At 41.5% G+C, this 26,119-nt stretch overlaps 1 protein-coding gene across 1 annotated transcript in view; it reads right to left on the bottom strand.

Moving 5' to 3' along the window:
* Nucleotides 1-18,002: 18,002 nt before the first annotated feature.
* Nucleotides 18,003-26,119, bottom strand: part of DEPTOR (DEP domain containing MTOR interacting protein) — a 128,953-nt gene continuing 120,836 nt past the window's right edge. The window contains exon 9 of the mRNA XM_057734078.1: nt 18,003-18,306. Coding sequence (XP_057590061.1) covers nt 18,178-18,306 — 129 coding nt within the window. The 3' untranslated portion in view covers nt 18,003-18,177. The remainder of the gene's footprint in view (nt 18,307-26,119) is intronic.

The following is a 26,119-nucleotide window of genomic DNA, read 5'->3' as shown; positions in this document are numbered from 1 at the left end:
GAGTGGATTGTAAAAGGTTTCCAGGGTAAATGGGTTAATGGTTTAACCCGTTCCCAGGTAGCTCCAGCATTCAGACAGCTGTGTTTTATATAACATGTATTTTATCCAACAGCTGTGTTTTATGTTCCTATATGGCCAGTGGACTTGACAGCAGGCAGTCTATAAGAGGCTGTTGTAGTGGATATATATGGTTTTGTCTCCCAGAATAACGCTTCTCTTTGGGGAAATGCTGCTTCAAACGACAGGGACTACTGACTATGGCACTCCTACGTCTCCGACACAAGAAGGGCATGTGGCCCAAGGCGAACCAATGGTAGCAATGTATCCTTTTGTTCACAAAGATTGGTCCAGCGTTGGTCATGTGACACAGGCCAGGCTGCTTGAAATTCTGGGGCAGAATATTTCATACTGGAGCAGATAGAAAAGCATCTTTTCCTCTCTGACTTGTAATCTCTAAGAATTTGAGTCTGGACCTTTTGGCAGCTGTATCCCCTGCTCCACACGCTTATGCAAATAAAGCCCACACAAGAGAAGTAAAAAGCAGAGAAAAATAACAGCTACACAAAGAGAGAGATTCCTGGCAGCCTTTTAGGTTGTATTCACTCTGATTTCCTTACACGAAGATGAACAGACATTCCAGTTTGCCGAAGGCAGGCCCAGTTTACATCTGTTGCCCCAGCTTAATCATTAACATCTCCTTTCAGTCTCAGAAGTGATGCAGGTGGGTGATAAATTATATAATCACTGCTCCTACCACAATGTGGTTAAATAAAGCAATAAAGAGTTCTTTTTCCCCTACAGTTAGTTCAAGCTGGTTTTCTGTCATTTGCAACCAAAACACATCCTAACTGAGCTACCACTCTTTTCTAAATTAATCAGGAAATCTGATTTCCTAAATGCCTAAACTTGATCGTTTCTACTTGCTTGAGCTCTTTGGCAGATATCTGATTCTATATCTGGTTCTTGGTCTCTACCTGTTCTGTAAAATTGATACCCTGTGCTCTTCCAAGCATACGCAACTGCCTTGTCCTGATCCTGAGTGCCTTTACTCCACACTGCAGCAAAGGGCAGCACAGCACACAGATTTCATCAGAAGGCTCTGAGACCAGGTTCAGAGAAGAAAAGAGCCAGGGCAGGTTTAAGGGACCAACTGGGTTCATGAACTTCAACTGTTTTTCCCATTCATGAGTTATTCTATTCAAAGTTCAAAGTCCTGGAAGAGAGTGTTGATTTAACTTGGGTTTGGGGCCCATTCTTTCACTAGAAGAAACTAGGGCACCATGAGAGACATCTTATCATAACTATACAAAATAAGGGAGAGGCAATTCACCTCTAGAATACAGATGTTGTTAGCAAAAAAAAAAAAAAAAAGGGGGGGGTAATGAGTGCCAGGAGACCAAAAGCATATTCAACTGTGCATATTTAATAATGCTATTGGGTAGTTTTACCAGCTATTAGTATGTCTATACCACTGAGAGCTGATTGAGCTCTTAAAATACAGGTGCCTGGTGCTCAGAAAAATTATAGATGGGGTGGTTGATCTTTCTGGAAAAACCATGAACCCTAAATCTGACTACCCTAGGTGATAATGGAGCTGGTCTTCATATATTGTGCATTTCTGTAAACCATGATTGACACAGCAGTGCTGGCTAGAATTTGTAGGGATTTTTGGAGGGTTCCTGCTGTTCTCATTTTCTTGCCTCAAATCTTGGCCATCAGGGCTGTCCCCTTGGCCAGTATCACATGAAATTCAGTCTTCAGGTTGAGCCCCTCTTCCTGATTCCATCTCTCTAAACTCAGTCCTGTTACCTTCTTTTAGGCTTCTGGTCTTGCAGTACATCTCCCTATTTATGGCATATCTTACCATTCTGAACTTTCAGCACTGACATTTTAGCTTTGCATTTCAGTTCTTTCTCTTTCCCCATTATTCTTGACCTATTAAAGCCCTGGGCTAACACATCATCCAATCTAGTTTGGCCCCTGAGACCTTGTACTTTATCACTGACTCTTGTAGGAGGCACCTTGACTGGTTCATCCCAAACTGATGTAGGATGTAGTAAAGGAAAATACTGGGCCTAGACTCAGACACACCTGATTCATGTTGCAGTTCTGCCATTAGTGTCATTATGCAAACCTGCAACCTAACCTCCCAGCAGAATGATGCCCTATAGCTTTCCTAAAACTCCACATACAATTTTGCACATTTGTTTCATGTATGCATATTTACTTCTGCCTTATTTTGTAGTGAATTGTTTTCAAATAACTAATTTAGAGAATATTTGTTTCCCTTCTCTTCAGCATCATTACAGTAATCAGAGTAAGATGGTCTATGCTACAACAACAAAGAAGCCCTCGAATCTCAGTGGCTTAAACAATCAAAGTACGTTTTCTCTTACATCATAGCCTGATGTGAAGCAGGATGCTCTCCTCCATAGATGACTCAGGGATCCAGGCTCTTTCCATCATGTGGTTCTTCTATTGCAGAATCCTTCTCTTTTAGCTCCATATAAGGGGGAGAGAAGGAGCACAAGATTTCACAGAATATTCTATAGCTAGCCTTGGAAGTGGCATCCATAACTTTTTAAAAATTAATTAATTAATTAATTAATTGGCTGCATTGGGTCTTCGTTGTTGCAAGTGGGCTTTCCCTAGTTGCGGCGAGCAGCAGGGCTACTCTTCCTTCTGGTGTGTGGACTTCTCATTGCAGTGGCTTCTCTTGTTGCAGAGCACGGGTTTTATGTGCATGGGCTTCAGTAGTTGTGGCATGTAGGCTCAAGAGTTGCAGCTCATGGGCTCTAGAGCATAGGCTCAGTAGTTGTGGTGCATGGGCTTAGTTGCTCTGCAGCATGTGGAATCTTCCTGGACCAGGGATCAAACCCATGTCTCCTGCATTGGCAGGCAGATTCTTAACCACTGTGCCACCAGGGAAGTCCCACATTCATAACTTCTACCCACATACCATTGGACAGAACTGAGTCACACTGTCCCTCCCAGATGCAAGGTGAGCTGGATAATATAGACTTTCTATGTGCCCAGGAAGAGGAAGCAGGATTGGTGATCGAGCATCTAGTTAGTCTGCCATAATCACATTTCCCAGCTGGTATGTGCCGAAAATAAAACTGCATGATGTTGTTATATACTTATTATAGTAAGTATAATGATATTAAGCCAAGCACATAATATATGCCAAGCACATAATAAGCTCTTTACATGAATTATTTAATTTAATTCTCACAAGAACCTCATGAGTGTTACAGGGATTAAACAAGATAAATGCGAAAATGGCTGGTGCCGATAATTATTCATTTCATTTGTTGGTGAATTTCACATTCCACAGGGCAGCTGTCCAAGTTAGGATATTAAAATAGTACCCTAGTCCTGTCTTTAACATCTATGTTTGGAAATGAATCATTTTGTTATGGAGTTATATGATAGGGATGTGACATATACCAAAATGAGTCTGCTCAGGTCTTTAGTGATTAGGCATTAACAACTGTGTAAATAGAGTTCATATGAAGCAGACAATTAGAGGGCATAAGAATGAGTCTGCCTGAATTCTGTGACTTAGTTTAACCGGGGTTGATTCGCAAAGACATAAACTTGGTTCTATTTCTCGTTTGTCATCCAGCATGAACCCACCAATAGAGACAGCCTCTCCACATGGATTCTCCAGGGATGCTTCTATTACATACTTTTGTACCCAGACTCATGTTTATGCTTGCCCCCTCCCAGCCAGCATCCCAGAGACAGACTTCAGCATTTAGTAACTGCTGGAAGAGCCTGCTAGAGGCTGATAAGGAGAAATAACAGATTTACTGTCAAAATGGGGAAGGAAAGAGTAAGAGAGAGAGAAAGTCAGTTGGTGGTCAAGGAAACAAAAGGCAAGGAGGATCAAAAGGAAATAGCCTTGCACTCCAACTCACAGTCAGCATGAATTTTTTAAAAATAAAGCTTTCCTTGAACTTAGAGTCTGGACAACTAACCGTAAAGAAACTTTTCACCAAGAAAGGAGAAATTGAATGAGAAGCTGGGCAAGCACTATTTTTATATTTTGCAGTAGAATTCCCTCTGGGGTGGCAGGGGTTAGGGGTGGGGGAAGACTCCAGCAGGCAAATGAGAGGCAGTCTCTGTTCCTACGAGGGGAGGTCTCGGCCCTTACAGAACCCTGCAATTGTCTGGCCCACCAGACTTGCCTGACACACACATGCATGCTTTGTTTCTGGGCTTGCTCTTTTTCACATGAAGAGGTTGACATCATCCAAAGGCATCTGCCATATAGTTGATGCAAACAGAAGCCATTTCCAAGGAGTAAGAAGAGGGTACTTCAGCCCTTGGCTGGAGCGGGATGTGAGCATTCTGCTCTAGCTTCACAAGGCTGGGAGCTGAAGTCAGGGAGCCCCCTAACAATTACATGCATTGTGTTAACAAAAACATAAATACACATCACCATTGAGTTTTTCTCCTTCTGGGCACTAATGATCTGGGATTCTTAACAGTCCCTTTCTCTCCTGAGAAAATATGTCATAGTCAGTAACTAGGATGTTGAGGGAGCCTTCCAGAATCAGATGACATGTTCCCATTTCTATGTGAAAACGTCAACACACTCTTCTTGACTTCTAATTCATGTAAGAAAAGCATAACAGATCCAAGAATGAAGAATATGTCAGGAATGAAAAAACAGCAGCAACTCTTGGGACTCTCCTGGAGGCGCAGTGGTTAAGATCCGCCTGCCAATGCAGGGGACATGGGTTCGAGCCCTGGTCCAAGAAGATCCCACATGCCATGGAGCAACTAAGTCTGTGCACTGAAACTACTGAGCCCGCACTCTAGAGCCCGTGAGCCACAACTACTGAGCCCAAGTGCCACAATTACTGAGCCCAAGTGCCACAACTACTGAAGCCCGAGTGCCTACAACCTGTGCTCCACAAGAAGAGAAGTCACCACAATGAGAAGCTTGCGCACCACAACGAAGAGTGACCCCCGCTTGCCACAACTAGAGAAAGTCCACGCACAGCAACGAAGACCCAATGCAGCCAAAACTAAACACATAAATAATCTTGAAAAAAAAAAAGAATACACATTTTCCACTTGCGACAACATGGATGGACTTGGAGGGTATTATGCTAAGTGGAATAAGTCAGACAGAGAAAGACAAATCCTATGTGATAACACTTTTATGTGGAATCTAAAAAATACAACAAACCAATGAATATGCCAAAACAGCAGCAGACTCACAGATAAAGAGAACAAACTAGTGGTTAACAGTAAGGGAGAGGAAAGCAGGGAGAGACGAGAAAGGGATATAGGGGTTACAAAGAAAAAGACCTTCCCTTTGTCTCTCCTCTGTCCTTGCTAAAAACGCACCTTCTTTTCTCTAAACTTCAAGAAACAGGCCAGACTGAAGGGCTCCTGTGCTCCAGCAGATGTCAGTCTGGCCTTACGGGAGGACCTAGGGAAAACTCACACACACAAGCCTGCTTCCAGGAATGAATGAAAAGAGGGGTGAGGCCATCTAAGAAGTGAGACAGGAAAAAAGGAGGCATCTGCAAGACTTCGGAGCCCACCTGCATCTCAGGAAAGTACATTGTCAATTTGAGATTTTTACAAACACGTACTTTTATTTAACAGACATTAACTGAGAGGTTACTGGGTACTGGGGACCTCCTTAGTTCCTGGAGACATAGGATTTGTTGATGTAGGTCCTGTCCTCTAGGGCTCCAGTTAGCAATTACCATGGCGATAGAGGCCATCTGTTATTATGTGTTGAAGGAATGAAATGGCACGCATGCATGAGAACAAAAGTGTCTGAGTATTTGCTTCCAGAAGAGCATCTAAGAAGGAAGTTGGAGAAATAGCCACCCCATCCCTAGTTTTGGAACAACAGAAACTCTAAGGATGAACCAAATGATAGGCGGTGATGTTGAGAAGAAAGAAGAAAGTGGGGGTGATCCCTGATATCTGCAGGAGGAAAGTTGGCATGAAACGGCAGCCACCAGGGAAGAGGGATGAGCCCTGGATGGTCACTGCTCAGGAGTGCCATGCTGCCTGTGGTGCCCACGGAGGTGGAGTGCTCTCAGGGAGCAAGTTCTGGCTCTCAGTGGTTCTCTGCTACTATGAGCATGTGTGATCTTGGAACCTTGGGCCACCTGGGCAGTCACAGGAGGCAGATACCATCAGTAGTCAGAGTGACTGGGTTCCAATTCTGGTTCCAATTCTTTTTTTTTAAAATTTATTATTTTTTGGGGGGTACACCAAGTTCAATCATCTGTTTTTATACACATATTCCCATATTCCCTCTCTCTGGTTCCAGTTCTGACCCACCACTTAGCTGGTGTGTGGCCTTGTGCCACCAACTTAATGTCCCTAGAGAGCTCCTTGCCTATAAAATGAGGATTTTTACCAGAACCTACCTTATGGAGTTGCGTGAGGCTTAAATGAAATCATCCATAGAAAACATCAGACTAAATGGCATCTATATATATTTTTTAATTAATTAATATATATATTTTTAATTAATTTATTTATTTTTGGCTGTGTTGGGTTTTCATTGCTACATGTGGGCTTTCTCTAGTTGCAGAGAGTGGGGGCTACTCGTTGCGGTGCGAGGGCTTCTCATTGTGGTGGCTTCTCTTGTTGTGGAGCACGGGCTCTAGGCGTTCGGGCTTCAGCAGTTGTGGCATTTGGGCTCAGTAGCTGTGGCTCACGGAATCTAGAGCACAGGCTGAGTAGCTGCAGCACACGGGCTTAGTTGCTCCATGGCATGTGGGATCTTCTTGGACCAGGGCTCGAACCCATGTCCCCTGCATTGGCAGGCAGATTCTTAACCATTGAGCCACCAAGGAAGTCCCTAGTTGGCATATATTTAGAGTGCAATAAACACTAGCTATTATTCTTATTCCTATTATTTTTTCTAGGACGGTTTATCCATTCATAAAATGACAGAGTAAACCAGGAAATTTACAAGGTCTCTTACCAAAATAAGAGATGATTCTGATTTCATACTTTTGTTTCCATTTATATACTAAGGTGAAAGTGTGGAGCAGGGGCAAGCCAATTCTCTTAAGCAGGAAGGAAAGCAAAGGAGGTGGACTGCTAAGGAGAGAAGTAAATGAGTGGATTATCATGTGCTGGTGATAAGAAACAATATGTGCTTTAACAGTAAGATGGTGTACTACCTCCTCCTCATTCCATTTTTTTCTTCTTTTTTAAAATTTTTTGGCCATACCACTTGGCTTGTGGGATCCTAGTCCCCCAACCAGGCATCAAACCCATGCCCCCTGCAGTCGAAGCATGAAGTCCTAACCACTGGACCACCAGGGAATTCCCCTCATTCCCTTTCAAGCAAGGAAAGCACTAGAAACAGTTTTTCACATTTGATGTAGCTCAGATTGGCTGAAAGAAAATCTGAAAAAACAGGGGTTCTTTGTCTCACACAGACTGGCTGGTCTGACATTTGCGGACTCCAGTCTTCCTTAGAGACCACAGCATTTGTTTCCTTCCCTTTTCTGCTATGAAACACCAGACCTGGGAGTCTTCCTGCTTAATCATTAATTAACTTTCATGTTCCCGAGTCACATGGTCCACGGGTCTCCTAGGTTCAAGAGTAAGGGCAAGTATTCTGCTTCTTCCCCTTTCACGGCGGCAGAAACATCCAGAACTTTTAAAATCTGGGCTCCTCTCAGAGTTTTGGCTACACTCACATACACATTTTCAAAGTTAAGCTAACAGATCAAATGCCCTCCTCTTTCTTCCTTCCTCCTCCTCACTGTCCTATCCACACCGAGTCCCATCCACTCAGTTGGACCTTGAGACGTCTCATTAGCCACCTTCATAAAGTTTATATTACGAATCGGCCTTTGTGGACCCAGGCTTTTCAGACTTCAAGAAGAAATGAACCTAATGTTTAACCCCAAGGGAACAAAGGGAATTTAGAAGATGATAAGGGGTCCCAGGAGGCAAAAAAGAAAGTCAGAGTATCAGGCAAAGGAAAAGAGTTGTCAAATCCCAGATGTGAGGACAGGACACACTTTGCCAAGTTCTTCACAGAGCACTCCATTATTTTGCTCAGTACCTTCATCGGATGCACAAGGCAAGCAGCAACCTGTGTCTCCACTCCCTGCCTGCAGAAAGCTTGTGCCAACAGAAGCACAAGGTGGTGGTTTTGCTTACATAATTCCAGAATGAATCTCCTAAACCTCTAGACTTGGGAAGCTGCCCACAAAAGACAAAGGGAATGATGTCTCAGTTAAGGCATGCTCAGGATAAAAACCTCCTTTATAATCAAAACTAAGTCTCTACCCTGAGAGATAGCGTTTGCTGAGGAATATAAGGCACAACAATTGATGCCTTATTGTTGCTTTCTTAATAGGATCTTAAAGTGTCAGGAGGGAATTCTCTGGTGGTCCAGTGGTTAGGACTTGGTGCTTTCACTGCGAGGCCAAGGCTTAATCCCTAGTCTGGGAACTAAGATCCTGCCAGCCTATATACAAACAAACAAAAAACAGTTGCTAATTAGGAAGGGAGGGAATGCAGAAACAAGGAAGGAACAGTCAAGAAACAATAGTGCAGCCTTGAGGCAGGGGCCCGGTTCCTTCTCAAGGAATTTACATTACAATATCATTGAGTTCTTCTGCAGGAACTACGGCCCCCATCCAGGTGGTAACTTCAGGATGAGCCCAAGGTTCCATTCCTGGAGTACCACCCAGTTACCTGACCATCAGCCAATCAGAAGAAAGCCACACACCCTGCAGCCCTCACCCAAATTTTGCGTATAAAAACTTTTTGCAGAAAACCATCAGGGAGTTCAGGGTTTTAGAGCAGGAGATACCCGTCCTCCTTGTATTGGCGCTTTTACAATAAATGCTGCATTTTCCTTCACCACAACCTGGTGTCAGTAGATTGGCTTTACTGTGTGCAGGAAAGTGGACCTGAGTTTGGTTTGGTAACATATTGTTGATGAAAATATATATGTATAGACAATATATAAAGGCAATCTTATGGATTCATGTGGGTCTTTCAAGGTATCAGATAATCAGCATAGTATAGTAATAAAAATGATAATAATAGCTATCATTAGTTGTTTTTGGAATACTTAACAACTTGCCAGACACTATACTAAGACCTTTAAAAGTATTAACTCATTAATCTTCATAATAGCATTATGAGATTCTTATTTCTCAAAAATGAGGAAGCCGAGGCACAGAGCGATGTGCTGAAAGGGGCACTGACCGAGCATTTTGGGGGCCTGAGGTCCAGTCCCAGATACAGATTAGCTGGCATGAGTTTAGGGGAAAGCCTAGCTTCTCCAGAGAGCATTTTGTTTTCCATTTAGTAGGCAAACAAAACAAAACAAGAGAAACATCCAATTATTGATTATTGAGTATGGATCAGGCACAAGGATAAGCATTTTGCATGCATTATCTCATTTAATTTTCACAGTAGTCAAATGGGGTGGATACTGGTATCCTCATTTTACAGACAAGGAAATTGATGCCTAAGAGGAGAGTAACTGGATGTGCTCCTAAGTGCTACAGCTGGAATCTGAATCCAGGACTGTGTGTATCCAGAGCCCATTCTCTTAACTCCCACGATTTTTCCAGCTTCAGTACCTTTAGACTTGTTTCTTTTACCTGCAATACTCTGCAAGATTTCTTTAAGGTTGGCTCAATCCCATTCTTTAGGCATTAACTCAAAATATCAAGCTTGGACTTCCCTGGTGGCACAATGTTAAAAATCTGCCCACCAATGCAGGGGACATGGGTTTGATCCCTGGTCTGGCAAGATCCCACATGCCTCGGAGAAACTAAGACCATGAGTCGCAACTACTGAGCCCTCATGCTGCAACTACTGAAGCATGTGAGCCTAGAGCCTGTGCTCCACAACAAGAGAAGCCACCAATCTGAGAAGCCCGTGCACCACAGTGAAGAGTAGCCCCTGCTTGCCACAACTAGAGACAAAGCCCACGTGCAGCAACGAAGACCCAACACAGCCAAAAATAAAAAAAAATAAAAATTAAAAATGAAATAAAACATCAAGTTTGCAGCTTTTGCTCAGGACTGTTGCACTGAATAACTCCAGGGGGCGCTGTCCACATGGACCACCATGTAAGAGATGCCCCGCTGGAGCTGAGTAATGTGGCAGCTGTTTTCACTAACATCCACATGAAATCCTGGTCATTCTCTATCACCCCATCTGGTTTCATTTACTTCTTAGGACTTAATGCCCATCTAAAATGAATTATTTTATTTATATAATTATTTTCTCTGTCTCTGTGATGTTGTGATTCATAATAAGACATATTTGGTCTTTGCCCCATTTCTGGCACAGAACTCCTAAAGCCTTTGGAATTTCCTAGGTGAGGAGAGCAATAAAAGTGTCTTGTGTTATGTTAATGAGGTGACTTTCCAAACACACCTAAGGGTGGTTGCCAGAAGGACCAACCATGTGATTAGAGGGTTGGAACTTTGAATCCCACCTCCCTGACCTCTGGGGAGGTGAAAGGGGCTGGAGGCTGAACTGACTGCCAATAGCCAATGATTTAATTAATCATGTCTATGTAATGAAACCTCCATAAAAAAACCCGAAAGGTTGGGGTTGGGAAAGCTCTGGGGCTGTTGAACACATGGAGATTTAGGGAGAGTGGCATGCTCTGAGAGGACATGGAAGCTTCATGCCCTTTCCCCATACCATGCCCTGTGCATCTCTTCCATCTGCCCATTCCTGAGTTATATCTTTTTATAATAAACCAGTAATCTAATACATAAAACATTTCTCTGCATTCTGCGAGCCGCTTTAGCAAATTAGTTGAACCCAAAGCAAGGGCCATGAGAATCTCTGATCCATTTGATCAGAAGCGCAGTTGATAACCTGGGCTTGCAACTGGCAGCTGAAGTGAAGGGGAGGGGCAGTCTTCTAGGATCAAACCCTTAATCTGTAGAATCTAATGCTGTATCTGGGTAGACAGTGTCAGAATTAGGTTGAATTATAGGTTGAATTCGCTGGTGTGGAGCATTGCTTGCTTGTGGTGCAAAACCCCCCCACCCACCCCCACAATGAAATTGGTAGAGAACTCCTTTTGTTACCGAGTCCAAGCTCGCTCTGCTCACCGCATGAGAGCCAATGAATCGGACACAAGGTGTTGAGGCAAGGAATAAGACTTTATTTGGGAAGTCGGCAGGGAGAGAAGATGGCAGACTAGTGTCCCGTAAAACCATCTTATGGGGGTCTGGATGCCAGTTTCTTTTGTAGAATCAGAGAGGGAGAGGTGGTGAGGAAGTAAAGTAAAAAGGTGGAATAGAGAGGGAGAGGTGTGGGGAAGTAAAGTAAAAAGGGCTATTAGTCTTGCAAAACATCTCTGGGAATAACCAGCCTCAGTGAGGGGATGTGTTAATTTCTTCCTTCTTGCAGCCATTCACGGGTGGGCAGGGTAGACTGCCTGTGAGCTGTACAGAGGCACTTTAGTTTAACATTCAGGCAGAGGGGCAGGGTTCCCTGAGGCAGGCCATCAAGTATGATTATAATAACAAAAGCAGAGAAAAGCAAAGGTTAAAGTCAAAGAAACAGATTGAACATAGAGTCCGATTTAGCTCTTCCCCTGTTAAACTTTTAGTCACCGAAGAATACATAAACTTTATAAGGACTGGGACCCTTCTTATTTACTGCTGTTGTCACTTAGTGACAGGCCCATAGTAGGTGCTTAATAAATTCTTTGTTGGGTGTTTTTGAATATGTTGTATGACTTCCAATAATCCTTGCTTCATCAAAATTGCAATTGTCGTAGGGTAAAAAGTTTCAAAGACATCCTAGGCGTGATGAAGACATCGATGTACTAAGTTAGGATCACAAATTACTTACATTTCTGTGCTTTAAATTTTATGAGCTTTGCATCAAATTAGAATTCTCAATATCATTGACCAAATAAACATCTGACAGAAATTAAGAAGTTTCAGAATATACGTATTGGAGAAGATATTGATAACCTATATCACTTTCATATTTCAGATAGGCAACTACATTGGTTCAACCAGTTTGAAAACTAGTTAGATATGACCCTGTAAGGTTAGTATTCACATTTCCTGTGATTCAGAAATTCTTGTGGATACCGAAGAGAAACTCCTACACTTGTTCCCAGGAGATGATATCAGAATGTTCATAATGTCAGACAACAACAACGGAAACAAACCAAATGCCCATTGACAAGAAAATAGACAAATAATTTGTGCTCTGGAAATTTACGAAGCTGTAAAAAGTGAATTAATTATAACTACATACAAAAATCTAGGAGAATCTTAGTAGCATAATCCTGAATGAAAACAAGCAAGTCCCAGAAGTTTATATAAAACTTGACACGCTTTTAATAAAGTTTGTTTTTTAAAAAATCTAAACAATGATTAAGAACAAAAAGAACAATGGGGAATTCCCTGGCAACCCAGTGGTTAGGACTTGGTGCTTTCAAGGCCGCGCGGCCAAAAACAAAACAAACCAAGGAAATGGTAAACTCAACATTCACCATTGTGCTTTCCTTGGGTAAGGGAAAATGGGGGACAGAACTGGGAAGGAGACCACAGTTAAACATGTTGTTGTCAGTGTTCTGGTTCTGGGGTTGGATGGTGGTTTGCAGTAGTAAAACACCCGGATCAGCCCCAGGATTTCACATTCCCAGCTCTCCATGGAGAGACGTCTTCTAGGAGACAGGTCTAGAGGGGACTCTTGAAAGATGAGCTGAATCCAGGGTCCTGTCTACTCGATTTTGTTCTCCCAGGGCTTACATATACTGTCCAGCAGAACACAAATCCTCAGTGAGGTTTCATGAATGAATGAGCGAGTGAATAAATGAATAAATGAGAGAAAAATGTAAAGTTCTTTTGGCTAATACTGAGTGTAGTCTGAATAACCACTCACCTCCATACTATTACCCTACACATATTGAATTGTGTAACTGAATTCCTAATTAGTTGGAAAAAAAAACCAAAAAACCAGAAAACTAACATTCTTTCAAAGTAGTAAACCACCACATAGCATTTTTCCATATAGACTATTCCGTACCACTCATCAATAACTGTGTAGGGAGGAAATTATTCCAAATCAAATACAGTACAGAAAAAGCTTTTTAATTAACTTTTTTTTCCCAGGCAAAAGAGCTTCAGAAAACATCCATCATTAAGTAGTTTTACAAATGGCACTTTTGGCTACATTAGAGAATTAGATACAAGTCCCATGTGTTTTCTCTGATAGGTTAGTAGTAGATCAGCTTTACAATGCAACCGTTTCTTAGGATAAAAAAATGGCTAGCTTGTTCTAAAAGGCAGGAAAAGCTGAAACTCTAAAGTCATTGTTTAAAAAATTTAACATTTATTTCATGCTACACTGTCTATTTTCATATTATAATTTTAAGTATTTTGCTATAATTTTTAAGAAATGGAGAAAATAAATTTCAACCTAATTTAAAAATAAACATATATTAAATACATATATTAATGCATTTGACAATACCATATACTAACTGATGATGAACTTCCTTTTGGTACACTGCAGATTTGTCCTTTTGGTACTGAACTGAGGAAAAACATATTACACCTGAAATTCTGCCTTAAATGAGTAAAACCATGATCAATGACACCAATTGACTCCAACCAATTTTGCAAAACTGAAATGTTCTAGAGTTATTCTGACCATGTATAATCAACATGAAACAGGATTAATGTTCAATGGGAGAGAATAGTTAATGTCATTCAAATAGATCTTAAAAGCAGATTATTTTCAACATATTTGAAAGTAATGAGTATTTGGAAATGTGAGACTCCATTATGGGCTGAAAGCAATGATTTTTAAATTGTTAACGGCTACCACTCCAAGGCATTCACCTTTTATAAGGTAGTGCGAAGTTGATCGTATGTAATCTACTCAAACATGGATATCTTCTTCATGTTACCCACCATTTCTCAACTAGAAATTTATCAATTTATACAATTATTTAACAGAGATTAATAAGAAAACATCAGATAACAGAACCAACCCAAAAGGCAGCTGCATTTTTCTCTCTACAGCAGAATTAACCAACATGGCTTTCAAATTTGTACTATCAGCACATCCTATGCTAATGAAATAACAAAAAATCATTTCTGTCTCTATCACAAAAACACAGACACATTACACAAACACCTGAAAAATCAAAAGTGTTTTCTCTAGGAACAAAGTAAGTCATTTCAGGGATTCTCCATGAGTGAACTCTCACACACAATATACCAATACACACAGACACACACATCCATAGGAAATAAAAGCTCTTCAAAATACTGCTTACCGTTAATTTAGAACAATTCTTGGTGTTACATTTAGGAATGGAGTTTCTAAATTTTAAAGCAGTTCAGCTGTCAAAAGATCACACAAAATATTTATTTTTTAATGATATGATTTAACAACTCAAGGCCTGAGTTAAAGTACATATCCTTCACCTTCACAGGTACATGGCACAATTGCATTTTATGAGAAACCCAAAGCAAAAGGCCTGTTTTCAACCGCATTACCCTCCACTGTAGGAGGCTATACTATGTAAGGACATAGGATTGGAGGGCGGGAGGCTGGTGTTTGGCCCAGGCTCTGGCCCTAACAAGCCTCATGAGTATGGACATGCCACCTGACCACTCCACACCTGTTTCCTCCTCAGCAAAATGCAAAAAATAAAAACTGTGCTCTCCATGGCTCCATACAGCACTATTATTTTAGGATTTTCCGACTCCGAAGTTTTCACTGGGCATGCGGCTTTATTCACAGCTGTGACACTTCTACCCAGTGATTGGTCATAATTTACATCCGGATAGCTGAAGCTGTTCAGTAACTAGGTAACTTCTTGGTCCTTTATTCAAAAAACAGTGAATACCTACTCTTGGTGGATTAAAAATGGCCAGATTCTTTGCAGCTCCCATCAAAAGGGAGAGTCTGTTTCCCGACCCCTTGTTCCTGGGCTAGCTTTGTGACTTGCTTTGGCTGACAAAATACTATCGAAGTGACACTGTGTGACTTCCAAGCAAGTCCACAAAAGGTCCTGCAGTTTCCATTCTATCCCCCTTTGATCTCATGAGGCCTAATGAGAAAGCCTGGGCTAGCTGTGGGGAAAGGCCACGTGAATTGGAACCGAGGCACCCCAGCCAACAGCAAGATATATGCACAAAGCCATCCACGGTCAGCCAACCCCCCATCACCAGGCTCCCTGACCACAGATGTTTGTGTGAACCCAACCAGTACCATATTAAACTATGGCTGGTCATCCTAGCAGAACTCTGCCCAAAAGGCCAACCCACAGGATCATTAGCAAATAAGTAGTGTCATAAGATGTGTCTTGGGTTGATGTGTTAGACAGCAGTGGATAGCTGACACCCTGCTCTGTGTCAGGAACTGTGCCAGGTGAAAGGAATACCTGGAGAGCAAGACACAGTTCCTGTTCTGCAGATGCGGAGAGTGTAGTTAGGGAGACAGACAGGTAAGGGACAATTTCAAAGGAAATGTCATCCGTGCTGCAATCATAGAGGTCTGTGGGAATTTAGAGAAGGGCATCAATCCCAGAACTAGATTGCTGGCAAAGATTTCTTAGACGGAATAGCTAAAGTAATATCTAAAGGGAGTTAACAGGACAGATTTCTTTTCAGGCAAAGAAGGAGAAAGAATAACATTCCAGGGAAGAGAAACGGCATGTGCAGAGGCTAGAGGGAGCTTGCCCAGGGTCCCTTTGGGAGTAGAGCACTCACTTTAACTACAGGGTGAGGATGCCAGGGGTGGGCTGGGACTATAGCCAAGGTGAAGTTCTCTTGGCCTTAAGTAGAGTTCCCTGGCATCTGGACTTTAAACTGGGGGTGATGGGAGCCAAAGGGAAAAACAGTTCCTCCTTCCTCCCTTCTTCCTTCCTTCTTTCGTTCCTTCTTCCCTCCCTCCCTCCCTGCCTCTCTGCCTCCTTCCTTCCTTCACCTTAGTGTTCATTTGAGCAAAGACATCAGTGCCACTCTCTGAATCAAAGAAATTTCACAGGCAGGAGGCTGTGTGACATAACTAAAGACAGATGCCTTTCTGGTGCTTAGACTGGCTGAAGGGAAGTGGTATTACGCCAAGGTCCAAGACAAGGGGCACTGGGACGTGAGAAAGAAGGACAGGTAGCAGGCAAGAAGAAAATGCTATTCTCAAAAGGCAGCCCTTCTTTTGTCAGTTAATGAATACCTGGGGACAGAAGGCATTTAGTACTCATCTTTTAAAGATATTATATATTTTTAAAGCCTAATATTAAGGCTTCCCACTTACTAGTTGTGCGACCTTGGGCATATGACTAACCTCCTTATGAGTCCATTTCTTCAGTTGTAAGATGGAGATGATGACATCACAGACCTCACAGGTCAGTAAGGAGAGGCAATGCATAGTTCAGCTCAGCACTGGGGATGGAATAAGCCCTCAACAGAAGGTTCCTAAATGGGGAAAGGCTGGGGGGAGTGGGAGGAGTAACGCGGGCTTTAGCATTAAATAAACTCGTGTTTGAATCCAGGCTCTATCACTTAGTAGTTCTTGCAATTGTGTGAACATAGAGACTACTTTTAAACTTGCTCAGACTTAGTTTCCAAGTCAGAAAAACGAGGGGGATCAACCTACCATGCAGGGTCCTGATGAGATTTAAAAGAGAGCACATATGTCAAGGGTCATAGCACAGAGCCTGGCGCACAGTATACACGCACAGACACACGGAGACGATAATATTTCTCACATGTAGTTCGACAGTATTAATGTCAGCCATCCTATATTACTTCAAAGTCCTATCCTCTGTCTAAGCTACAGATCCGCAAAGTTGGATTACCACAAACCATGTGCTAAAGTGTGGTCTCTTTAGCATGGTGTGTCCATTCCACCAGTACCATTACATTATGATAACCTATCACCAAAAAATGGCTGAGGTACAACATTCATATTTTGTTACTACGTGATAAGAAAGTAACCTTGTCGTTCAGAATGCATTATATGAAAATAAGAGGAACTGAGTTCCCTGACTCCCTAATTTGGCACTTTGAGGAACTTCCTCTATACACCAAACCCCAAAATGCATTCTCTTTGAGATCAAAAAAAAAAAAAGGAACATGCATATGTACAAGTGAGCTGAAAAGTGACAACACAAGAAGGTGCTTTTGATGAAAAATAATCCTGCCAAATAAGCAGCATGTCATGTCCTTAGAATATATTACACTAGAAAGCTAGTGAAAATTCAGGCCAATAAGGCAATTTAGTTTCAAGTTTTATCATATATGGGCCAAGTTCTAGAATACTTCATTTAAAAAGAACTTCAGAGTGAAATCTTGCCAGAGGCATGATTCTGAATTACATGTGTATACAAACTTGTCTGTCTTGACATTCAACATATTCAGGATTATTTCTAGAAAGCTGCTGTTGCTGACTGATAGAATGAAACGATAAAGGCTCAGAAAGAGAAAACTGAGCACAGAGTTTCAAGCAGTTATCTCCCTATCTACCCCACCCATTCCATCATAAGGTTTTTGTTTTTTGACCAATGGCATAGGTGAAAACCCATGTTACGTTAAAAGCTGATGCGAAAGGCAGGAATTAAGAAAAAATAAAAAATTTGATGGCTTTGAAGCACTGAATGCTTTAGAACCTTCAAAATGCTAACTAACAAGCACTATTCCTTTGGATGTTGTTTTAATTTGAAATTCGGTGAAATCTAGATCCTCTAATAAACAGTTCCATGCTCATTTTGGTAAGACTACAACTTCAAGTCTGTAAAAACTACTTTATGGACTCCTATGAAGGGGATTTTAGCACGTCACTGTTTTGGCAAGAGAAGCATTTCAACAACTTTCTGCAAACAAAGACCAAAAACAATGAATGAGAACTATCAATACAAACGGAAACTGAGTAAGGTGATGCTACTATGTAAAAAAAATTCTGTTTCTCAAACTTTTTCTACATTGATGTAAGTTGTTTTTTTTTTTTAAAGATGTATTACCCGGTTCTTCCACATTCAACAGGGAAACAGTGTATGAAACTTGAATTAAGATGTGTATGTACGAAGAGAAGATTTGTTATGTCCCAAGCCATCCATGTGTGCGGACGTCTTGTCATTGCACAGCTTTGTGTTGTTCTGCCTTTGATCCTCCACAGACCACGGGAAGGGCTGGGAGCGCTGCCTGCTCAGCACTCTAACTCCTCCATGACCTCCATCACAATCGTCCGTGGGCCTGTCAGAATCAGGTTGCTCACGGTCCGGTAGTCGACATGCAGCACGTTAAGCCCATTTACAGAGACCACGAACTGACAGACCTAAAGGAAGGACAAAGAAAAAGCATCTCTTGAATTCCCCTGTGGTCCAGTGGTTAGGACTCTGTGCTTCCGTCTGCAGCCACATGGATGGACCTAGAGAGTCTCATGCTGAGTGAAGTCAGAGAGGAAAGACAAGCACCACATGATATTGCTTATACATGGAATCTGAAAAAAAGGGCCCACTGTATAGCAGAGGGAACTCTACTTAATACTCTGTAATGACCTATATGGGGGAAGAATCTAAAAAATGAACTGATATGTGTATAACTGATTCACTTTGTTGTGCCGCAGAAACTAACACAACATTGTAAACCAACTATACTCCAATAAAAAAAAAAAAAAAAAAAAAAAAAGCATATATGTTTTAAAAAAGCATCTCTTGGAGCTCCTGGTTTTTCATAGACCTAGAAAAAAAATGTGTATCTTTAACAGGTAACTTGCTACACTGGTACCGAAGTGTACCCAGCCAGCAATTGCAATTTCACAATTTCCAAGAAACTATACTTTTCCTGGAAGGCAATATAATAGAAAAAGCATTTGGTTTAGCATTTTACGAAATTGGGTTTAAATCCTAACTCAGCAATTTACTAGCTTAAGCTAGGTATTTAGATTTTGGAACTTTATTTCCCTCAGCTCTAAAATAGGGATGATTAATAAAAATACCTACCTTATAAGACTGTTGTTAAGAATTAAATGAGGTCAAGGACATAAAGCTTCTACTCCATGCCCTGACCTATGAGGCACTCAATACCTTTTCATAATCATAGAGTTTGTGGCTGTTATTATTCATTTGGACTTAGTGTATAGGGAGATTCTATGTCCTCGTGTTCCCCAGTCTTTTTTTTTTTTTAAATGTTTCATTGACTTTTTTAAAAATTATTTTATTTTATTTTTATTTATTTATTGGCTACATTGGGTCTTCGTTGCTGCACACGGGCTTTCTCTAGTTGCTGTGATTGGGGGCTACTCTTCATTGTGGTGCGCAGGCTTCTCATCGTAGTGGCTTCTCTTGTTGCAGAGCACAGGCCCTAGGCACGTGGGCTTCAACAGTTGCGGCACATGGGCTCAATAGTTGTGGCTCATGGGCTCTAGAGCACAGGCTCAATAGTTGTGGCGCACGGGCTTAGCTGCCCCGCGGCATGTGGAATCTTCCCAGAGCAGGGCTCGAACCCATGTCCCCTGCATTGGCAGGCAGATTCTTTACCACTGCGCCACCTAGGAAGTCCTCCCCCAGTCTTCTTTTACACCTATTATTCCTGCGTGATTATTAATACTTTCTCCTTTCACTTGCCATGGTGTCTCAGTTGAGTTAATAAATTCCACACATTTCCCTATTTCCCATCCTTATGAAAATGGATGAGGCCAATAAAGGAAAGCTTTTATACTAAGTGACTGTTAGTTTACCTGTGATAGGACAGATAATTACAATAAAAAAATTAAAAAGCATCACTCGGTAATGAGCGGCGACTTTGGATGTGTCATAATGAATGTAATACTGATCACGGCTACTGCCTCAAATGGAGGGGCCTCTCTTGAGGTTGGTGGCAGCATCAGATGCTGGGTACTTTTCATTTAGCTGACACAGATTAACAGATGGTATATCTGCTGTGTGTCTGAAGAGTGCACACTGGACAGGACTGATTTGCTTATGTCACTCAAATAGAAAAATGGAGAGATAAACAGATCTCCAGCTGTCGGTGATAAGTAATTCTAATCAGCAAAACAGAATCAATCAGAATATAAATCCACACAGTGCTCGGCACACAGTAGGTACCGGTGGTAAGCTGAATGATACCCCCAATCCCCAAAGATGCTCATGTCCTGGTCCCCAGAACCTGTGAATATATTAGTTGACATGGCAACAAAGAATTAAGGTTGCAGATGGAATTGGATTGCTAATCAGCTGATTTTAACATAGGGATTATCCAGGTGAGCCCAAAGTAATGACAAGGGTACTTATAAGAAGGAGACAAAAAAGTCAAAGGCAGAAGTAGCAGATGTGACACCAGAAGAGTGATATGAGGAAGGGGCTAGGAGCAGGGGCTGAGGGAGGCAGGTGGCCTCTAGAGGTTGAAAAAGGTAAGGAAATGGATTCTCCCCTCAGAAACTACCAAAGGAATGCAGATCTAATGATACCTTCATTTTGGACTTCTGACTCCAGAACTATAAGATAATAAATTTGTGTTGTTTTAAGTTACCAAGTTTGTGTTAATTTATTACAGCAGCAACAGGAGACGAATAAAGTAATCAATATTCATGGTTGAATGAACTGAATGAATAAATGTATTAAGCAAAAAAGCACAACTAGGATTGAGCCTGAAGGATTTCTGGCTTCTTGTAAATTATTTCTTCACTTATTGGGAAAATAAGAAAATAAAAAGAGGGAAGAAAAGAAGACAAAAGGGAAGGGACAGAAGTTGGAGAGAGGAGAAGGAAAGGGGATGCATTATTTGGCTGAGGTTGATTAATTTAATGAAGTTATCATGGCTGTTAGCCTCCAGCTCTAACCCTCCCCCGTTCTTGAGGGAACATAAGCTGCAGCTTCAGAGAAGTGTTATCCTTATCTTACAGGAAACCACCAGAAGAGAAAAACAAGAACCCACCAGAACTGGTTAGAACCAGCCAAATCCAAGATGGCAGAAGACCTGCGCTTCAGGAGACCCTGAACCTCATTATACACTCACTGTAATATATTAGCATGTAAATGACACACCCACCAATGCCATGACAGTTGACAGTTGCCATGACAACAACCAGAGGCATCCATACTGGGACTGAAAAGGGATGTTGCCCCAGTTCTGAGCAAACTACAACCCTGTTCTCAGAGCAGTAATGAATATTCCTCCCTCTCCTTACCTAATTCCCTCCCCCCAACCCCTCCCCACTATATCTGCAGTATCCCAGCCCAAGCCTGGTGAGAAGTTAATTTGCAAGCTAAGTTCCCGATTCTCCATTCTCTGGCCTTTGAATAAAGCTTCTGCTGTTTCTGTCTCAGCATCAGTTTTGTTATTGGCTGTGGAATCTGAATGGAAAAAGAACCTTCCCTGCCGAGGCAGGGGGTTCTGGCCAGGGCTAGAGCCCAAATGAGGGGCCATCAGACCAATTTGGTAGCAATGTGTCCAATATCTGTTGTTCTCATCATCATACTTACGTGTAATAAGTGTAATGCCTTAAGAATTAAGGTCACACTTTCTCCCAATTATTTATTAATAAATTAGTGTTGACAACACAAAGAATGTGAAAATAGTAAAACACTTGAAAAGTCACCATTTCCTTTTACTGTTTCAAACACTGTATTAACAAACATAACAAATATGAAATATAACTAATGTGAAATATAAATTACATGTTATATTTTAAATGTTAATATGAAATAAAATACATAAAATGCTGTATTAAGTCTAATGATAGCTATACCTATAGATAAACCAAAACTGGAACGTATTAAAAGGTCTGCTGCACATCTGTGGAAAAGATGCAGGATTTGGAGTCCAATGATATGGATTTAAGTCCTAGATTCCTTTGTTGGATGATTCCTTTCCTTCCTTTCCTCCTTCCTTTCCTTCTTTCCTTCCTTTCTTCCTTGCTTCCTTCCTTCCTCCCTCTCTCTCTCTGTCTTTCCTTCTTTCCTGGCTACACAGCTTACGGAATCTTAGTTCCCTGACCAGGAACTGAACCACTGAATCTGGGCTCTCAGCAATTAGAGCGAGAAGTCCTAACCACTGGACCACCAGAGAATTCTCTGGATGATCTTAATGAAGTCATTTGTCCTCCTCTATGCCTCAATGACATCATTTATAAAACAGGGTTAGGTAAAACTTCTTATCCTCACAGGTTCAAATTAATGAATTTAAAACCTCTTTGCAAATACCAAGCCCTACACCAATAATGGCTTCCATGAACTTCTTTCCCTTTAAAAATACCCACTTTTTTCAAGGTCACATGTAAGACAAAATGGAAAGTTGACAGCAGCAAGCACCATGATTATTTACTCAATAGACACTCGCTGTTGTCATAAACCTCAATATTTTCCACTCCCCAACTTACAATGCTATGGTGTCGCTCTACATAAGAAAACTGATCACTGTCTTTCTTCTCCTATTTCCACAAATCTGGCCCCATGAATTCAAGGCACATTTTTTTTTTTTTCTGTCAGGGCACATCTTGTACAGAATCAGCAGTTCTCAACCATAGCTGAAGTCGTAGTCAGAATTAAGGTCATAGGAGCAGGTCAGAATTCGTCCAGAAGCAGGCTACAAGTACTTTGCAGGATAATTTAGCACTAATTCAATGTAGACATTTGCTGGAGTTTTGTGTTTTCTACGCCAGCATGCTCTTGAGCCAAAGAATGAGAGGAATTCCACCCCCATCGGGGATCCAGAGTGTTGACTTTAGACCCGGGTCCTTCTTTTCTCCAAAGGGATGAAGAGCCTTTTTGTGTTGCCCAAGGAGAGTGCAGAAGTTGCCAGGTGAGCTCACACTCTGGCTAATCCTTCAGAGACTCCCGAAGAAAAGCTGTGTCTCTGAACCACGCAGGGATCCCCTGCAGCATGTGGTCTCCACCAGAATTGTGGTCTCTCTCTCCCACATAGCGTTGGTTTCGACTGACCAATATGGAAGAATTAGAAAATTTTCACATAAAAATCCAGATTCTGGTCTCTCTGGGACAATCTGAAGATCTAACAGTGCCAGGCCTGGCTGGCCACTTGGCAATGGCTCCTTGCCAATGGTACGGGCTGCCCCTTCTAGATGGGCATGCGGCAATGGCTGCATAGAGGCTGCCCCTTCTAGATGAGCACACGTTCTCTTGTTTGCCGTGGTCCTCACCACTTCCTGTTTTTCTTATGCCTAGCTGAAAGACTTTTGAGTCTGTGATCCCTGATCTAGGGCCACTAGAGAGAAAGAGCTTAAGACAGGAAGGCTTGGTGCTTCAAAACTGATGGACCCCAAACGTTTAACCACTGATGAAAGGGGGAAAAAAATTTGGTATATCCATACAGTGGAATATTATTCACAATAGAATGGAACCAACTACATACCATGACATAGCTGAACCTTGAAAACATTCTGCTAAGTGAAAGAAGCCAGTCCCAGCTCCCACTCAGCCAGGTGATCACAATGTAAACAACTGATATACTTACAACCATTCTGTTTTTCACTTTCAATACAGTAGTCCATAAATTATATGAGACAGTCAACACTCTCTTACAAAGCAGGCTTTGTGTTAGGTGATTTTGCCCAGTTGTAGGCTAATACAGGTGTTCTGAGCATGTTTAAGGTAAGATACACTAAGCTATGATTTTCCCTAAGTTAAGTGTATTAAATGCATTTTTGATTTGCAGATATTTTCAATTTACAATGGGTTTATCAGGATGAAACCCCATCCTAGGTCATCGAGTTCTCTAGACCTATCTTTGATTCTCTTACTTTCTTGATATCCTTCTAATCAATTTTTTTTCTTATGATAGCTGGTTTCTGTCATTGGTAACCCATGCTCATCAATACAATCTTTAAGAACAAACAATCTCAGAGAGGTTAAGTTATTTGCTCAAGGTACACAACTAAGTGCCTCATCTGGAATTTGAACTCCATGACTCTACAGGCCCACATAAATATAAATTTATGAAGTACAGTATGCAAGTTCTGAGGAATGCAGAGAATAGAGGAAAACAAGTGTTGTCTCTCTTGGTTTTAAGTGTGCATTGAACAGTCTGGGTTCATTCAAACACCTTGTGATGCTGATGTTTAAGCTCGTCCAACTTCATAAGAAGGTTTTTACTCTGTTAAGGTTGGGCTGCTTTTTGTGTCACTTGAAATCCTCAATGATATGTAAATTTAGATATTTATTGCAATTTTTTTCCTTGAATGAGGCAAGGAAAAAAAAAAAAGACCTTTCAAACATTTATCATGTTTATATTCAAGGTAGTATTTTTAGAATCAGGCTGTTGGAAAGACGTCATCTCTCCCTAAGTGGTCCCAACAACTGCTGTGGTTCCAGCAGTTGCAATGTCCTGTTACTAAAAATGTGCAAAATGATCTAGAAATGCAGGTATTGCCATGTAATGTATTCAGTTTTAACAGACTTTGAATTAGCATCTATGGTACACTATGTTCTGAAAATCAACACATTACTAGCAATAACACGAAGCACGCGGCCTGAGGGAAAATTATTTCTCTACTATGTTAAAAAGCACAAACGCACAGCATGTGATGACCTCTGAAAAGACCTACCTTGGGTACCTGTTACCTCCTACCTGGGGTCGGGGGACTTAGATGTCACCCACAGGGGGTAGTGAAAATTTGCGTGGGGCTGTGATGCTTTTCTTTTGCTTATAATTATCTTTAGCAGATTTGTTTTCAACCATTTGATTGCAATTCCCTCATTTCCCCAGTTCAGTGAAAAGAGCTCAGACATGAGCTCCTGTAGCTGCTCTGTACTCATCTCCTACAAGGAGAGTAGCTTGACTTTATTTACTTATTTATTTATTTAACTTGGCTGCAGCAGGTCTTAGTTGCGGCGTGTGGTATCTAGTTCCCTGATCAGGAATCGAACCCGGCGCCCCAGCATTGGGTGCTCAAAGTCTTAACCACTGGACCACCATGGAAGTCCTTACCTTCACTTTAGAAAGAAGGGATATGGAGGACATTATCCTTAGTGAAAGGGAAGAACAAAGCCTTCATAAGTCATGGGTAAGTGATGTTTCTGAACAAGAGGGTAGTGAAGAAGAGTCCTAAAAACCAGAGTAGGTCCAATAAGAGTTTACAAGAGGGAGGCAGGACTCAGACATTTCAGGGTGTGAGCAGGTTGTGATAAACACCTAGGCTGAACTCTAGGCTTCCCCCTGATAAGGAGCCAAACTAACTAAATAATCTTGCCTCTAATTCCTCTCCTGTGCCAGCGCTGGCAGATGTACGCTAACCTTCCGAATAGATTGAGTGCCGGTGGGATTATGCAATCACACATTATGCATATGTGGCTGGAGTTCCATCACAATCATTTGATTGTTTCATCCAAAGCAGGAGTGAGATCGAGGAGAAACACTACACCTATGATTACCTAAGTGTCTTCTCACTGCCACAGAAATCTGTATTCACCAACTCACTTGCATCCCTGAAACGGCTGCATTCATGTGAAAGCTACTCTAGCTTTTCTCTCTTTTTTTTTTTCTCCTGATCTTGAAGGAGAAAGAAGGATTGTAAGGTAAGGCTGTTTAGGCTTTCCCTGAAAATAATAAAACATTTAGCAAGCTAGAGACCAAGGCAGACAAAATTTCAGAGACAGAAAGAGTCATAAGGAGAAAAAAGACCCAGATGGATACAGAAAATATTCAGGAAGGGCTGAGTCCTGGTGAGTAGGAAATGGAAACTTGTCCAATTAAATGATACAGAAAGCAGAACCAAGATATTAAGGGCAAGCTAATACTTAAATTCTTAATCAAGTAGAACACTCAGATGTATTCTGGGGATCACCCTAATCAAGCCCCCACGAAAAGAACACTTCTCTACAAATCCCTCCCAGCCATCCAACCTATCTTAATTGAATGCTACTTATGACAGGATATGCACTAATTAATGAGGAAGCTTATTTTGAGCCAGTTACGTGTTAGAAGTTTCAGCTACACATTCAGTCAATGTTATTTAAGCCATTTTCATTGTTCAGTTGCCTAACTGAAAAGTGCATCCAAATATAAAACAGTGGCTCTCAAACTGTAGTGCAAATGTAAGTCGCCCTTGAGGGCTTGTTGGAAATGTGAATTCTCTGATCGTACCCAAGACCTACCAAATCTGACGTTTCAGGGGGTGGGTCCCAAGA

Source organism: Hippopotamus amphibius, chromosome 5, assembly GCF_030028045.1.
Source record: "Hippopotamus amphibius kiboko isolate mHipAmp2 chromosome 5, mHipAmp2.hap2, whole genome shotgun sequence".
In the NCBI taxonomy this organism is placed as follows: Eukaryota; Metazoa; Chordata; class Mammalia; order Artiodactyla; family Hippopotamidae; genus Hippopotamus; species Hippopotamus amphibius.
Note: the sequence above shows the minus strand (reverse complement) of the source record. Positions and strands in the feature narration are given on the sequence as shown.